General features: G+C 38.7%; 1 protein-coding gene across 1 annotated transcript in view; it reads left to right on the forward strand.

Moving 5' to 3' along the window:
* The first annotated feature begins 478 nt into the window (after positions 1–478).
* LOC149263634 (uncharacterized) overlaps positions 479–17,549 on the forward strand; it is a 282,397-nt gene continuing 265,326 nt past the window's right edge. The window contains exons 1-2 of the mRNA XM_089426553.1: positions 479–1,119; positions 2,229–2,307. Coding sequence (XP_089282679.1) covers positions 878–1,119; positions 2,229–2,307 — 321 coding nt within the window. The 5' untranslated portion in view covers positions 479–877. The remainder of the gene's footprint in view (positions 1,120–2,228; positions 2,308–17,549) is intronic.

The following is a 17,549-nucleotide window of genomic DNA, read 5'->3' on the forward strand; positions in this document are numbered from 1 at the left end:
TACCGTGATCCAATGTAGAATGTTTCGGCCTAAAACCCGCTTGTCCTCTTGCCCTCTTTTCTTTTACTTCTGCCCACTTACTAATTCTGTCTTCTACCATGCCGCCGAAAAGCTTTGCAAACAAAAAATTGATCATAATTGTTCTATAGTTGGATGAATTATTAATGTCTCCACTTTTAAAAAGAAGTATTGCTAGGCTAGTTGTCCAGTCTCTTGGAAATCCTAGTTGAATGATGTTGTTGAATATTTCCATGATGTGCAGTGCAAGAGCATTCATTCCCCATTTTAGATACTCTATTTGAAGTTCAACCAAGTTCTTTGTCTTCCCTATTTTCAACATCTTAATTCCATTCTCCACCCCATGTAAAGTGAAGAGCTTTGAATTTATGTTTGATCTTAAATAAAGCTCCACCGCAAATTCTTTCTCATAGAATTGCATTGCATATTTAAAGAAGCTGTAATATTATTAGTATACAAGGATAACGTCAAAGGGGTACCATCGAGGAGCGCGTGATTGTTGGGGTCGATGAGTAATCGCAATTGGTCGTCTTTAAACAGGATTTAAGGGTTCGTTGCTTGAGCATAATACAATACAAGGGTGCTGACATTTTTGTATGACGTTTTGGTGGAATATCTAGAAGCCTTGTGTAACGAGCACAATTATTTCCAATACATGCTTGTTGCAGCTCGTCAATGGAGTGGTATTAGTAGATTTTTCTATGCAGGGGCTGAACCTAATGAATTCCACCACCTTATTTTTACGCGAATCTGCTCTGCAGCAGTTCGACAGTCTCCCACTTCTCGAGTCCTTGAGCTCTTTAGACATTTTCTCATTTCTTTGAAGAGAGCACATTGAAGATTTGACCGGGGATGAATTATGTCGAAACCACGAACTTTGATAAGAGGGCTTAGGCTTTTACAATCACATTCCTCAGGCTATGATGCTGAAATATGCGGGCTTCGTGTTCTGCACTCTGCCGCCCATGACAATGCTGCGTATTACTGCCATCCGGATTGCACGGTTATTTCAGCGACTCGCGGAGTTTTTTCCTCCACAATGAACTTGGGATTTTCAAATACTAGTCATTCTCTCAACCATATTAGATTTCTACGAGCACCGTGAGTTTTATCAAACTTTTTATCTAACAATGTATATTTTTACTTGCCTTATTTTACTCGAATGCCTTAAAGATAATTTTTACATATTTACGGCTTAGACAACCTTGGTGGCAAGAGATATTGAAATGGTCATTGACACTGTTCATGATATTGCACTGGCAGCCGATAATTAACCCCATTTAAACATTCCATGAAGCCTTAGTTCTCTCCCCTCCATTTATCAAGATAATTAAGGGCTCGATTCCGCAAGTGATTATGACTTGTGAATATATTGCGGGATTTTGCTATTGTTTCTGTGAGAATTGAATTGGTAAACCAAGGAATTCCAGATAATCAATTTGCTAGTAGATTGCATTTGGGCAAGCTAAACACTGAATATTTCCATCTTATATTGTTCCAGTCCCAATTGATGGAGTCGTTGTCATCTGCCCCTTTCTGTGCAAAGCTTTTCAGTTTGAATTTGAGTGACATGTTTGATATTTAGCTTTAACCAGCCATACTTTGTTCAAACTGTCAAAAATTATAGAATGCCTATCCCGACCTAATAACATGCTTTTAACATACATTTGTAGTGACTTAATTAATAAATGATCAGACCCACTTTCTTTCCGGCCGAAATTCTCCCTCAAATGTGGCAGGATTTTTTCTGAAAGTCACAGTTCCACTCGATTGATGAGAACTTTGTCCCCAGGGGCTTCTGTCCATTTTAGGAGACCCAACTACTGGAATTTCTGAAAAGTGGCAGTATTTTTTCTGAAAGTTATAATTCCACTCGATTATGAGAACTTTGATCATAGAACTTTGTTCCCGGGGTTTTTTGCCGATTTTAGGAGACCCAACTGCTGGAATTTCTGAAAAGCGAACAGGACAAGGCAGAACTTTGCCTCGCTGGAAAAATATGGACTCACCAGGAGATTGAGTACACTTGTTAATTAACTCTATTTTGTAATCATTGCTCTGTCTGCATGGTGTGTTTGCTCTTAGTAGGACTCCGTGCAGTTTCCTGTCTCTGTATTTTTCTCTCTCTTTTTTGTTTTGTTTTTCATTTCTGGCTCAATCGTGCCTTTACTTGGTTTTTTGCTGAGTCAGCTGTTATTTGATTTAATCAGACCAAAATTTGCTAAGGAGAACTCAAGGCGGTCGTTGGTTCAACCTCCTGAGCAAACAGGTAGAAGTAACGAATTCCAGGTAATAAATATTTCCACTCCAATGTTTTGGGATAATCTTTGTAGTTTTAAATTCCCAAAGATTTTGCCGCAATTTATAATTATGTAGCTAGAATATCAACCGTTAATGAGACATTATTCAGAGTTGAGTCCCTACATCATAATGTTTAAGAAAACATTTGAAACTTTTAAGCAAAATGTCATTAATTTTAACATCATTGGCACTGTGACTTATTTGCTTATATAAAGGTTGTAGAATGCTTATTTGGTCTTAAATCGTTGGACAGAATTCACATCCTGTTGATATTACTAGGGCAAAGCTAGAACAATTTTTTTATATACTACTCACAGCTTCAAACAATCATAATTAGCATTAACACTTTGCATCATTAATCAGTTACAAGAAAATTCATTCATAAGCATGAAAGAGCAGTAGTAAATCACAGCAGAAACAAACAAGAAACCATGAGACAAGAGACACATAAACTAGGCCCAAGGCCAGGGCAAAAATCCCACAAGGGGAAAACCCAGAAAATTCTTCCTTAGAGAGGGAGAGAGTTCAATTTATCAGTACATCAGCTAAACAGATCATCAAGAATAATATCTGATCAGAACAAGAGATTCCAATGAATGTCAAGATTCCACCTTCCTGAAATTTGGCCCCTCCTCTTCTGCTCCCAACTTTGCTGGATGAGAGATAGATAAGACAAGTTTTTGCTGTCACAAATGAGGAGAGATGATCTCCTTTATATAGCCTTTAAGTGGGGGTCGAATGGGTGCCTCTTTGGGGCCCAACCGACTTAAACAAAATGAGGCCGACTTGAAGATTTTGGAGGCAACAATAAAAATTCAAAGTTTTCAATTTTTCTTCATGATGAAAATACCGACCATGGCTACCATATTTTCCAACACTCCCTCTTAACGAGGGGGGTACTTTTCGTTCTCTCTCTCAAGATCAATCTTCTCGACTAGTTCATAGGTCTCACAACACATAGCCTAAGGAAGAGATCACCAGTCTCATCATAAGGAAAGATACATATTACATAACATCCAACTCATCTCAATGCATCTTCCCAACCACAAGGTCTCACAGCACACAGCCTAAGGGAGGATCATTAAGTCAATGCATTTCCTAGACTATAAGGTCTCACAACACACAACCTACGAGAGAGTTGAGAAATCAGTCTGGGTAGAAATTAGGGTTTTAATTCCTCTTTTATTGATAATTACTTTTGATTTTGTGTTGGCCTTTAGTTCTTTATTATTTCTTCTTTCGTCAAACAATAACCAAATCATAAATGTATGAAGATCACAAGAACAAAAGTTACAAGATTTAGGCTCTCAGTTAGGGCAAAACCCCTCTCCTAGGGGAGAACCCAGTTAAACTCTTCTTCTTCATATAGAACCAAGTCAAAATGATACATCCAATACCTCTTAGACCAAGACCAAGACCTTCTCCAATCACCAAGTTAGCCCTCCAAAAGATCCTCTTTCAAATGAGTGAAAGTCTCCCAAAGTCAACGAAGGTCAACTCTATCAAAATCTGATCCAGTCAAGGGTTTGGCCCTCTTGAACAAGTCTGCAACTCGGCATGCAATTCTCGACCCTACAACTCGCATAATAACCCTAGAAATTTCGCGTGTGTGAGAGAGAGGCTCAAAAACTCAGATTTATTCTTCTCCTTGATTTTTGCTCTTTTTCTTCACCTTCACACTTTTTTTTCTTCTTCTTGTCGCAGATTGAACTTGTGATGGATGGATGCCAAAGAGGTCAAAGTCATCATCAATATATACCTTTTCCAATAGGTTGAATATGTTGAGAAATCTAGGGGTAGCTAGATTAGGTGATTTCTCTTACTTTGATAAGTGCTTGTGATATATTTTTACTTATCTTGATTAGCTTGTTCTTCAACTTGATTATTATTGTGTTCTCATCATCAAACAACTTCCAAACAATAAAGAACAATGAGACAAGAGGACACAAGATATAGGCTATCAACCAGGGCCAAAACCTCTCATTTTGAGATGAAAACCCGCAATAATTCTTCTCTTCTTATAGAACTTCAATTGACGAATTCCAAGAGCTATGACCCTTGACCAAGACTCCTCCAAGACTAAGTCAACCTTCCTTCTTGATTTGCACAACTTCGAACAACAAACTTCGACCTTCCAGCTCCTTCTTCAACAACTTTGATCCCCAATAACAATTTCTACAACTTCAACCTAGTAGATTCATAGCTTCGACCTTGATGCAACTTCACAACTTCGGCCTTGCAGCTTCACAAATTTGACCTAGAAGCAACTTCACAACTTTGACTTTGCAGCTTCACATCTTCGACCTAGAAGCAGCTTCACAGCTTCGATGCAACTTCAAAATTTCATCTTGCCCAGTAACTGTAGAAACCCTAACAAAAGAGAGAGAGAGGCCCAAAACTTCGATCTTGTTCTTCTTCTTCTTCTTTGTCCTTTTCCAACTTCTATCTTGAGGAGATCGAACTTGCTTGAGAGTGTGTCCAAATGAGGTCGAGTTCCTTCTTATTTATAGGCTTTTGAGGGGTACAAATTGCTATCTTTAGGCTGACTTGTCCCTTCATGTAGGCCGACTTGATCTTTGCACCATGACAAGGTCTTGGAGGGTCTTTTGACTTTCTTTTGACTCAAATAAATTTTCTTTACAATATGTAACATGCCCAAAAGGGTCTTTCATACATGACAATGACTCAATTGACTTGTAGACTCAATGACAAGCCCTAGAAGCACTCAATGGGTGTTTTACCTAAAAATAAATCTCCCTTGAGCATGAAACCTATGCCTCAAGAATAACGATAATAAATTTATTTTTTTCTTTTCATTAAATACATAAAATCATGATTACATATGTCATTATGAAGACCGAACCTAGTTACATATTTCAACAGAATAGCCACATCAAGGCCGACTTGTCACAGGTAGGGCTGACTTGGTCTTGGAGGCAAATCTAACTTTCTTGACTCAAAATAATTTTTCTTTCTTGATACAAGTAGCCCAAGAAGGGTCTAATACATATGACAAAAAATCTTTTGACTCATGACAAACCCTAGAAGCATGAAATGCATGCTTTGACCTAGGAGACAAATAAAAGAGCATGAAACCCATGCTTAACAATAATTTTCTTTTTCTTCTTTTTCACTTTTTACAATAAATATACAATGATATAAATACATAGACAATTATGAAGACTGAGTATAGTTACATTTTTCAACAGAGAGGAATACATCTCCCGGACCACAAGGTCTCACAACACACAACCTATGGGAAGAATCATCAAATCAATACATCTCTTGGATCACAAGGTCTCACAACACATAACCTACAAGAGGAATCATTAATGCATCTCTCAGACCACAAGGTCTCACAACACACAGCGTACGGGAGTGACAAACTTCTCGACCAATCCATTGGTTTCATAGCCACAACCTAAGGAAGATTTAGGATGCCATGTAATCAATGCTCCCTCTCCAAAGGGATTTTCAGCCATTCCAGTTTCTTCACATAAACATCAACAACCAACTCAACAAGAAAAATGTAGCCATGGTGGATCTCAGTACTTTATCAAACATTTCAACAAAACAACAACATTCAACTTCAATTAGGGCTTCTCATAGAAGCAATCATCATCAACAATGGTTGAAACTAGCAGACAACAAGTGGCTTCTCATAGAAGCAAGCATTAATGTCAATGGTCAAATCCAGGAGACACCAAGTGGCTCCTCACAGAAGCAAGCATCAACAACAATGGTCAAATTCAACAAACAATAAGTGGCTTCCCACATAAGCAAATATCAACAACCTGCTATCTGACACAGGATCAAATAGATCAACAACCAACTTCACAAACCAACTTCAATGCAGCAGGCCCATTCATGTTATTCAGACCAATACAACACCCAATATGTTCAGTCCAGATAGAGTTAGCAATTTCATGCATCAGTTGGTTCAACGAGCCAATCAGAGAATCAACCAAGTCAGCAATAGAGTCTTGTAGCTTCTTCAAATTTATCATCGAGCAAGTGTCCATGGACTCACAGTCCATCATGACACAACCTAGCAGCGATTTCACCAGGCTCATGCCACCCTTTCAATCTTACAATTCTTCAATCAACTCCCTCTTACATTGAAGAGGTTCCCAACCTTTGTTAGAAACATCCATATATAGAAAAATCACATGCTCATCTTCTACATATTCAGATCAACATTGCTTTTTCAAAACCTATTAAAATTGTCAACTAGGGCCAAATTCCACCTTGGGACAACTCATTTGATGGAGATGATGATTGCATTGGATTCCTCTTTTCGAGAGGTCCAAGATTGATATAAAGATCATCTCATTCGGACAAGCAAAAGTGTGATTTTGAATTTATTCCCTCACATGTGCAAATTGTTCAGGTTGGCCTCAGCTTAATGTAGGCTCAAGAAGCCCAATGGATGTGTCTCTTCACCCACAACGAAGTGTATAAATAGAAGAGACCTCACACCTCATTTGGACATCATTCACTCACACATTTCTTCTCTCTCTTCATCAGATTGGTTCGTACAGCTTGGGCAGCCTCTCTCTCTCTCACATGTGTGGCAAGGAGGATGATTTTATGGGCAAAAAATTACAGGCTGAATTTCAGAATTCAGGAGTTGGTTTGACCAATGTTGACCAAGGGGCATTTGACTGAATTTGACTTCAGTTTTTGGGCCAAAGATTCGATTTTCTCAAGCCTCATTGCTAGGCACAAAAATCAAGGAATTTTGGGCTAGTTGACTTGCGCTGACTTTAGGTTTGACTGCTGTTTGACCGCAGAAAATTACAACAGTATTCTCTCTCCTTTGATTGAGTTTGACTGAGCTGTTTTGGGCTGAATTTATCCTCCAGATCAGGCTGATTTTGACCAAGGAAGATCGTTTTGCTTCAAGGAAGAATTTCTGCTGTTTTGACCAGCATTCACTTTCTGGTTAGGCCTGAAGTTTGACTACAGAATTTGACAGGACTAATTTGACTTTGGATTGGGCTAGTCTAGTTGACTTTTGTACTCTCTCTCTCCGCTGATCTATTGAATAATAATAAGAAGATTTGATCAAAGGGTTTTCTCCACATTGGGTTTTTTCCCTGGCATCCGCCAAATTTGGTGTCCTCTTGTCTTGGCTTGTCTTCTGGATTTGTTTTATGTTCTATCTGCATTTATTGTCAATGTGATTAATCGTTAATGTGATTGCTACTGGAAATTATTTGAAATTGTTATTGGGCTGCTAAAGGAACATTGAAGTAAATTGTGTTAAGCATAGAACATACCATTGTTCTCTAAAATTAACATGGTATCAGAGCCCAGAGGAAGCCAAAGCCCAAGCAAGAGTGAGAAAAGCAATCACTAAGGGAAGCTGTTGGACAAGAATTTGGAGCTAGCCTCAATGACGACTACATCTTCCTTCAAATTCGAGGACAAGCTTAAGGACAAATCCAACTATCATGCATGGAAGATGTCTTTGGATTTGACTTTGGAAGATAATGATGCTATGGACTATGTCAAAGGAAGAGTGGTGGAGCTTCCTTCAAATGCACCCTCTGCCGCGAAAGCAAAGTACAAGAAAGGTGAGGTCAAAGCTAAGAAAATTATTGTTGATTCCATTCACAAGCCTTTTGTTGCCTATATTTCTGATTTGGAAACATCTAAGGAGATGTATGACAAGCTAGTTGGGATGTTCAAAGTAAACAATGCAAATCAAGTCCTCTTTTTCAAGAACAAGTTGAAAAACATCAAGATGGAGAGAGGAGAGTCCAATCAATCCTACTTCATGAGAACTACAAAATCAAGAATGATCTCCTATCTATTGGAGAATTTGTTGGTGATAGGGAGCTCACTCTTATTGCACTTGGAGGTTTTACAAGAGAATGGGATGTGTTTAACACCACCATCCTCATCAATGACATGATTCTGGGTTTTGATAAATTATTGGCTAGATGCACTCAAGAAGATATAAGGATGATGGAAAGAGATAAGCCCTCAAATGGACATAATGCTACCGCTTTCTCCACTCATTCTAAAAGGAAGAACAATGCTCTCGTCCAAGAAGACAAGGTCAAGGTTTTAAGTCGGGATTCAAAGAAGGAAGAAAATGAAGATGCTTCAATTGCAATATGTTTGGCCACTTTGCTAGAGAGTGTCCTCACAAGAAGGATACTCCAAGGGATGATGACAACAACAACCACAACAATTACAAAGGCAATGGCAATCAAAGGAACAACAAGTTCAACAACAAAGGAAAGAGGAATGCTCCCATTGCTCGATATGGAAATGGTCGTCCTCCCAAAAGATCGAGAAACTCCAGGTATGAGGAAACTAATGTTGTAAATAAGCAATTTTTTTTATCTTATTTCTGCCCTCACCACTGCCTCTCCTCCGGATACATTGGGTCATTGGTTGATTGATAGTGGTGCCTCAAGGCACTTCACTGGGTACAAGGAGGTCCTTTCAAACTTGGTTGAAAAGAAGACATATTTGGAGATCATACTTGGGGACAATGCCACCTACCCTCGTAAAAGGGATTGGGTCTGTCATTCTTCACTTGAATCAAGGTCAAACCCTTCATGTACAAGAAGTATTGTATGTTCCTGATTTGAAAAAGAACCTGGTATCTATTTTTGCGATGGAAAATAAAGGTTTCAAAGTGACATTCGTTGATGGGAAGGTTCGTGTTTGGCAACAGAACCCGAAAGATGCATTTACACTTGGATTTCGGGTTGAAGGTCTCTATCAGGTTGGAGGAAGTCCTTTGGGAGCTATGTCTTGCGATACTTCTCATCAATCTGAATTATGGCGCCAAAGACTCGCTCACCTTCATTACAAAGCCTTGCCTGATGTAAGGAAGATGGTTACAGGTATGCTCGAATTCAACATAGATCATGAAGGAGTTTGTTAAGGTTGTGCAACTGGTAACATACAAGGGGACCATTCCCTTCAAGTGAAAGTCAAACTACCAATATTCTTCAATTGGTCCATTCTGATCTATCAAATATGTTGCTCGTAACATCTTTAGGAGGATACTTGTACTAAGCATTTTTTGTGGATGACTTTTCTCTCCAAACATGGATCTATTTCTTGAAGAAGAAGGACGAAGTGTTCAAATGGCTCCGCTCTTTCAAAGCCTTGGTTGAGAATCAAACAGGGAAGAAGATCAAAATATTGAGGACTGATAACGAAACCGAATATGAGTCAAACGAATTGAATGACTATTGTAGAGAAGCTGACATTAAGAGGGAGACCACTATTGCATATACTCCAGAGAAAAATGGAGTTGCCGAAAGGAAGAATCGAACAATCATAGAAGCTACCCGTGTTATGCTTCATGACCAAGGCCTACCGAAGTTTTTATGGGGAGAAGCTGCCAACACCGCTGTATATGTTCAAAATAGATGCACGCATCAAGCATTGGACTTCAAGACACTCGAAGAAGTTTTCATCGGTAAGAAACCTGATGCTTCTCATTTTATAATTTTTGGTTGTCTCGTATACTTTCATGTATCGAAAGAGAAAAGAAACAAGCTAGATGCATCTGGGAAGAAAGGAACTTTTGTGGGCTACAGTGAAACTTCAAAGGCATATAAAATCTATGTGCTTGGTCAAAGAGAAGTGGAAATAAGTCATGATGTCACCTTTGATGAAGATTCTGCCCTTGGGAAAGTTAGAGATCTTCCTATCCCTAGGAAGGACAATGATGATGATGCAGGAAAGAAGGATGAATCTCCGACAGATGATCTGATGCCCGATGTTGAAGGCCCAATGGATCCCATTGATCCACCTCTTGGTGAGCCCTCTACCTCAAGGAAAAGACCTTTGTGGCTCAAAGATACTCTCGAAGACGCTGAAAGGCATGTTGCACCAAGGGGGACATTTTGTGAAAGCAAGAAGTCGAACAGGTACCAAGGGTACTTAACTGCTATGAGTACCATTGTTCAATCTGAGCCATGTACATTCGAAGACTCTGTGAAGCACCAAGTCTGGAGATGTGATGAATTAGGAATATGAATCGATCATGAAGAATGATGTCTAGGATGTGGTTCTAGACCCAAGGACAAGTCAGTGGTCACTTCAAAATGGCTTTACAAAATCAAACATGGTGCTGATGGGAGTGCTGAAAAGTTCAAAGCCAGGTTCGTTGCTCGAGGCTTCTCTTAAAAGGAAGGAGTGGACTATGATGAGATATTTGCATCGATTGCTTGATATACCACTATCCGTTCGATTATAGCTCTTGTTGCCTCTCAAGGATGGAGCCTACACCAAATGGATGTTAGAACTTCTTTCTTGCATGGATTGTTTAAGGAGAAAGTCTATGTAGAGCAACCTGAGGGGTTCGAAGTTCAAGATCGAAAGACACATGTATGTAGGTTGAAGAAAGCCCTCTATGGGTTGAAGCAAGCCTGTAGGGCTTGGTGTCTTATGAAGTTGGTTTTACAAGGAGTCAAGTTGATCCGAACCTATACTTCAAGGTTGAAAAGGACATGCCTTTCATTTTGGTTCTTTATGTGGATGATATTTTTCTGACAGGTGCATACCCTCTCATTTATTAATGCAAGAAGGAGTTGGTTTCCGAATTCGAGATCAACAACATAGGTTTGATGCACTACTTCCTAGGCATGGAGGTTTAACAAAAGCCAGGTGCGATGTTCCTTTCTCAAGGAAAATACATTGTGAAGCTACTCGAGAGATGTGGGATGGTGGAATGCAAGTCTATGTCTACTCCAATGGAACTCAACTTCAAGAAGCTATGTGGAAGTGTTGTTGGGCTCGCATTAGCAAATCCTTCCGAGTATCAACAACTTGTGGGGGCCCTGATGTCCTTAGTAAACTCCCGTCCTGACATATGCTTTGTTGTGAATACTTTGAGTCAATTTATGGTCGAGCCTCATCACATTCATTGAATTGGTGCTAAGAATATATTGAGATATCTTTGGGGCACAATCCACTATGGTTTGAGATACACTGCCAGGAAACCAAGGCTACATGGATATACTGATGTTGATTGGGCTGGCAGTGTGGTGGATCGTAAGAGCACGTCTAGGTGTTGCTTCTCTTTGGGGCCTGCTTCAGTATCTTGGATGAGCAAGAAGCGAAAGTTAGTTGCACTAAGCATTGCCGATGCCGAATACATTGCTGCTAGTATGGCCTGTTGTGAAGCTGTTTGGTTGAGGAAGCTCTTCAATGAGCTATTTGAGCATTTGCTGGATACCACCGTGATCTTCTGCGGCAACCAGAGAGGGATTCACCTTTCAGAGAATCTCGTGTTCCACGACCGCTCCAAGCACATTGATATCGGGTACCACTTTATTAGGGATATGGTACAGCAATAAGGCTCCAACAAATCAGAACTGATGAGCAGGTTGTAGATATCCTCACGAAGCCTTTAGGGAAGGTCAAATTCTTAACCTTCCAAGAGAGACTTGGAGTCGTGGAAGGAACCTCCTATGAGGGTCTCACATGAGTTAGACACTGAGCTCTGGGAGCTCTTAAGGGCTTGGGGTACTTCTTGGAGATATGAGCAACCATAGGGTGAGTGTTTCACCTTCCCCTAGTGGTGCGCTATATCAAGGGTGAGTAGTTCAACTTCCCTTGTGATACCCCATGATGGTTGACATGTGTGTAGGGTGAGTGGTTCACCTTCCCCTATGATTGCGGACACATGTATGTAGGGTGAGTGGTTCACCTTCCCCTACGATTGACATATGCATAGGATGAGTGGTTGACCTTCTCCTATGGCATCTGAGTAGGATGAGTGGTTCACCTTCTCCTACTGATGCCCCAACATACATCCTACCCATGGAGTCTGGGACTCATGGAAAGTACCTCTCATTTGGCCACTGAGTTGGGAAAAGTGGTTAGGGACCATAACACTACCGATGGACGCATCGTGTACTGTTGCACTCCCTATGACTAGGATGCATGGTGTTCAACAACTTGATCTAGGATCATTTGAGGTTCTACCTCTGGACCGATTTTTGTTAGTAGAGAGTGGTAAGGTCTTGTGACTCACTCTCGATCACTTCTTCTTCATTATTACTTCATGGTTTAGCAGAGCAGAGATAACAAAGATGGTACATGACGACAGGATGGCATGATGATGATAAATGGATTGGCAAGTGGAATTCTCCCTAGTTGAGTGGGAGTGTTAAAATTGGAAACTAGGGCCAAATTCCACCTTGGGACAACTCATTTGATGGAGATGATGATTACATTGGATTCCTCTTTTTGAGAGGTCCAAGATTGATATAAAGATCATCTCATTCGGACAAGCAAAAGTGTGATTTTGAATTTATTCCCTCACATGTGCAGATTGTTCAGGTTGGCCTCAACTTAATGTAGGCTCAAGAAGCCCAATGGATGTGCCTCTTCACCCACAACGAACTGTATAAATAGAAGAGACCTCACACCTCATTTGGACATCATTCACTCACACATTTCTTCTCTCTCTTCATCAAATTGGTTCATACAGCTTGGGCAAGCTTTCTCTCTCTCACACGTGTGGCAAGGAGGATGATTTTCTGGGCAGAAAATTACAGGCCGAATTTCAAACTTCAGGAGTAGGTTTGACTAGTGTTGACCAAGGGGAATTTGACTGAATTTGACTTCGATTTTTGGGCCAAAGATTCGATTTTCTCAGGCTGCATTGCTGGGCACAAAAATCGAGGAATTCTGGGTTGGTTGACTTGTGTTGGCTTTAGGTTTGACTATTGTGTGACTGCAGAAAATTACAACAGTCTTCTCTCTCATTTGATCGAGTTTGACTGCGCTGTTTTGGGCTGAATTTATCCTCCTGATAAGGCCGAGTTTGACCAAGGAAGACGGAGCTGCTTCAAGGAAGAATTTCTGTTGTTTTGACCAGCGTTGACTTTTTGGTTAGGGCTGAAGTTTGACTGCAGAATTTGATAGGACTGATTTGACTTTGTATTGGGCTAGTCTATTTAACTTTTGTACTCTCTCTCTCCGCTGATCTATTGAATAATAATAAGAAGATTTGATCAAAGGGTTTTCCCCACATTGAGGTTTTTTCTCTAGCATCCGCCAAATTTGGTGTCCTCTTGTCTTGGCTTGTCTTTTGCATTTGTTTTATGTTCTATCTGTATTTATTGTCAACATGATTAATGGTTAATGTGATTGCTACTGGAAATTATTTGAAATTGTTATTGGGCTGCTAAAGGAACATTGAAGTAAATTGTGCTAAGCATAGAACATACCATTATCTAAAATTAACAAAACCTCTGGCCATCTTCATCTTGGAAGTCACATAGATCAGAAATGTGCTTCTATTAGGTAGATCTTGTCTATTCCCTTTGAGTCCCAAGCCCATCCAATTATTGTTATTTTATCCATTTCCAACGATAGCTACACCTTGGCAGTCTTCATTATGTCCTTGCAATCCTTGCTAAGAGGTCATGGAAGAATAGATACAACCAAGCAAGATATATAAAGACAAGAGACTCATAATGTAACAACAATAGAAACAATCAAGAAAGTACTTATCTCTTGAGAATGTGTTAGCTCCCTCTTGATCTTAGTCTTCTTAAGTCTAGTCAACGTCATTCAACTCATCCACATCATCAAGAAATCCATATCATCATCAACAAGTCCACATCATCAAGGAGTTTGTATCATCATCAAGAAGTCCACATCTTCATTAAAGAATCCACATCATCATCAAGAAATACACATCATCAAGAATTCCATATCATTATCAAGAAATCCACATCATTAAGTAGTTTATTTCATCATCAAGAAATCCATATTGTCAAGGAGTCCATGTCATCAAGGAGTCCATATTATCATCAAAGAGTTGACCTTTTCCATATCATCATCATGGAATGCACATCATCATTTCCACATCATTTATCAAGGAATGCACATCATCATCATTATTAAGGAGTTGACCTCATCCACATCATTTATCAAGGGGTCTACATCATCATCAAGGAATCCACATCATTAGTAATGATTTAAAAATAAAATAAAGTACTTATCTTTGTAAGAACTTGTCAGTTCCCTCTTATTCTTTAGCCTTCTTGGGTCCTCATTTAATTGATCAAAGAGTTAATCTTTTCCACATCATCATCATCAAAGAGTCAATATCATCAAGACATCCACATCATTGAGAAGTCCATATCATTATAAGGAAGTTGACCTCGTCCAACTCATCATCAAGGAGTCCATATTATTATTAGGGTTTCTTTTTTCAAACGAACATAATTAGTTATAGGATTTGGTCCATTTACATCTCCAAGCCCTACCTAGGGTTTACAAACCATAAACAACCCAATGTCAGTAATGGTTAAAACAATATAATAAATACAAGATACTTATCTTTTGAGAACACGACAACTCCCTCTCAATATTTAGCCTTCTTGCATCAATTCTGCAATCAATCTCATCATCAAGATGTCGAAGCTTGTTAAACGGAAGTAATCAAATCATAAACCCAACGCTTTTTCAAACCATGTTTGTCAGCTGTTTGATAGAATATCTAGAGCTTTGACTTCAAAACCTAATAATTCTATTAGTCCAGAGTTTACAAACCTTAGATGTGAAACACTTATCCTTCATCATTCTCAACATTACAAACTATTAATTTTAGTTAACAATGGTATGTTCTATGCTTAGCACAATTACTTCAATGTCCTTTAGCAACCCAATGACAATTTCCAATAGCAATGACATTAACCATAAATCACATTGACAATAATTGTAGATAGAACATAAACAATAAAATGCAGAAAACAAGTGTTAGAAATTTAAGTCTAATTTACTGTAGACTGATAATAAGACAGCAGGTAAATTCTGAGTGTAATATGTTTAGATATATATATATATATATTGATAAAAATGAATGATGTTTACAAGGCTGAGGCGGTGCTCCTTAAATAGGAGTTCACTGGCCATGCCTAATCAAAGAGACATGTCCCTTGGGGACTGATGTCTCTTCATGTAACTAATTATTTGCTAATTATTTGATTATAATTAATAATTTATTTATTTAAATAATATTTTAGTATTTTAATATTTTATTTAATTGTTGTCTTTAAGCTCATAACATTTCCTTTCCCTTAAGATGCTTTGTCCTCAAAGCATCACTTGACTCATTAGTAAGCTTCTTTACCTTTCCTTTGACTAGATCCAAAACTTTATTCTTTCCGAGGATGAGGTTTATCCTCTTCTTCCATGCCTTGTAGTTAGATGCTCCTTCTAGTTTGTTTTCTCCCTTCATTGAGTTAGACATTGTCCTTGAAGATGGTAGGCTTGACTTCTTATATGATCCTCTTGATGATCCTTATTCAAACCTTTTAAAACTCCTTATTCTCCTTTCAATAGATCTTTGAGTTGCCTTTTTCCTTCTTCTTCACCTTAGCTCTGATACCATGTTTGAAAATTAGAAAAGCAATTTTTTTTTTTTTTTTTATATTGATAATTACTTGTGATATTTTTATGTTTTTTTATGTTTCTTTTATCTTTTAGTTCATCAAGCAATTACCAGAACAATAGCATAATGATCACAGACACCGAATGTAGGCGGACAACTAGGGAAAAACCCCTATCTAGGGGAAAATCCCAGTCAGCAACTCTTCCTTAATAATTTCATGAGATGATCCAAGACTCTTGACCTAGACACAAATTTCCTCCACACCAAGTCAACCCTTTTATCCTTTTGTAGATGATAACCCTTTCAACAATAACTAGCAACAACGACTTGTAGCAGCAACAAAACTTCGTTCTAACAGAACTTCGAACCAACAACAACTTCGACCCAACAGTTAGCCCAACAACAACTTCGACCCAACAGTTATCCCAACAACAACTTCAACCCAACAGTGCCTTCATCCTTCCAACAAATATCCCAACAAATCCACATGAGTGAGAGAGAAACAAACCCAAAAACTTCGATCTTCCTTCTTCCAACAAATCTCCTCTTACTGCAATTTCACACTTTTTAGTTGCTTCTTCTTGTGAATCGAACTTGGGTGTGAGATATCTCCAAATGAATTCAAACTGGTCGTATATATACCCTTTTGGTGAGGTTGAATTACTTTGTTTGAGGCCGACTTGGTGTGGAGGTGACAAATAGCTTATTCGACTCAATAATAAATCTTTTTACATGATTTAAAAGCCTAAGAAGGGTCTCTTTAAATGGACAATGACTCTAATGACTCAGTATAAATCCTAGAAGTCCTCAATGGGGACTTTGACCTAAAACATGATGACCCAAGCATGAAACCCATGCTTTAATAAGTCATATTAATAATAATAAAACTTTCTTTTTCCTTTCTTTTCATAAATTCATTTCATTATGACTCATACAATTTATGAAGACCGAACCTAGTTACATTCTTCAACACCAAGAACCTCCAAAATGATGGTTCTTATAGGATCATGATGATCCACCTTAGCAAGATGACTACCTCTAGCATAATGTTAGATTATGCCTTGGATTAATAATATGCAAAATGGTCTATCTATCTATTTTAAAGACTAGATCATCTCTACAAAGCAACTTAACCAAGTAGATTCTACATATGTTACTATCACATGCTTCCATCTATGATGTTATGCAAAAGCAAGATCCTTTTAAAGTAAACAACAAAGCATGCTATCCTAAAGGAAAGATTAATCCTCATAAAGAACCTGACAAACAATGTGCCTTCTTCAATAGTAAAGATCTTTCGCGTCTTCTTTCTTTGTCTTCTTTTTAGGTTCTCTTGTTTCCTCAACTATGTGAGCCTCGCTTCTTTCCTTTCTCTTGTTGTTTTGTTGGCTTGGATAGTCCCTCTTGTAGTGTCCATATTCATTGCACTTGAAGCATTGAACCCTGGACATAACTTTCTTCTTGAACTTCCCGAACTTTCCCTTCTTCAGCTTCTTGACTCAAGCTAGAATGGCTTGACATTGTTCATCTGATCCAATGTCATCTTTTACCTTGATCCTTGATTCTTCCAAAATGCATTGAGCACACAACTCATCAAAAGGAGTTGAATCTTTCTTAGAGTAGATGCTTGTTGCAAAGTTGCTCCATTATGGTAGCAATGCATTTAGTACACAAATGGTCATTTCTGAATCAGAATTTGTCTCTCCAAGTCCTTGCAAGTGATCTCTTAATCGAGAGATCTTCATTAGAAAGGATGCCATGTCCTCATCCTTTGATTTCTTCACCTTGTATAGTTTATTCCACAAATACATATTTTTTCATGATGTACTTACAGAGGATA

Source organism: Pinus tabuliformis, chromosome 6, assembly GCF_031772625.1.
Source record: "Pinus tabuliformis cultivar Carrire ecotype Pingquan chromosome 6, CPIR1, whole genome shotgun sequence".
NCBI classification, from domain to species: Eukaryota; Viridiplantae; Streptophyta; class Pinopsida; order Pinales; family Pinaceae; genus Pinus; species Pinus tabuliformis.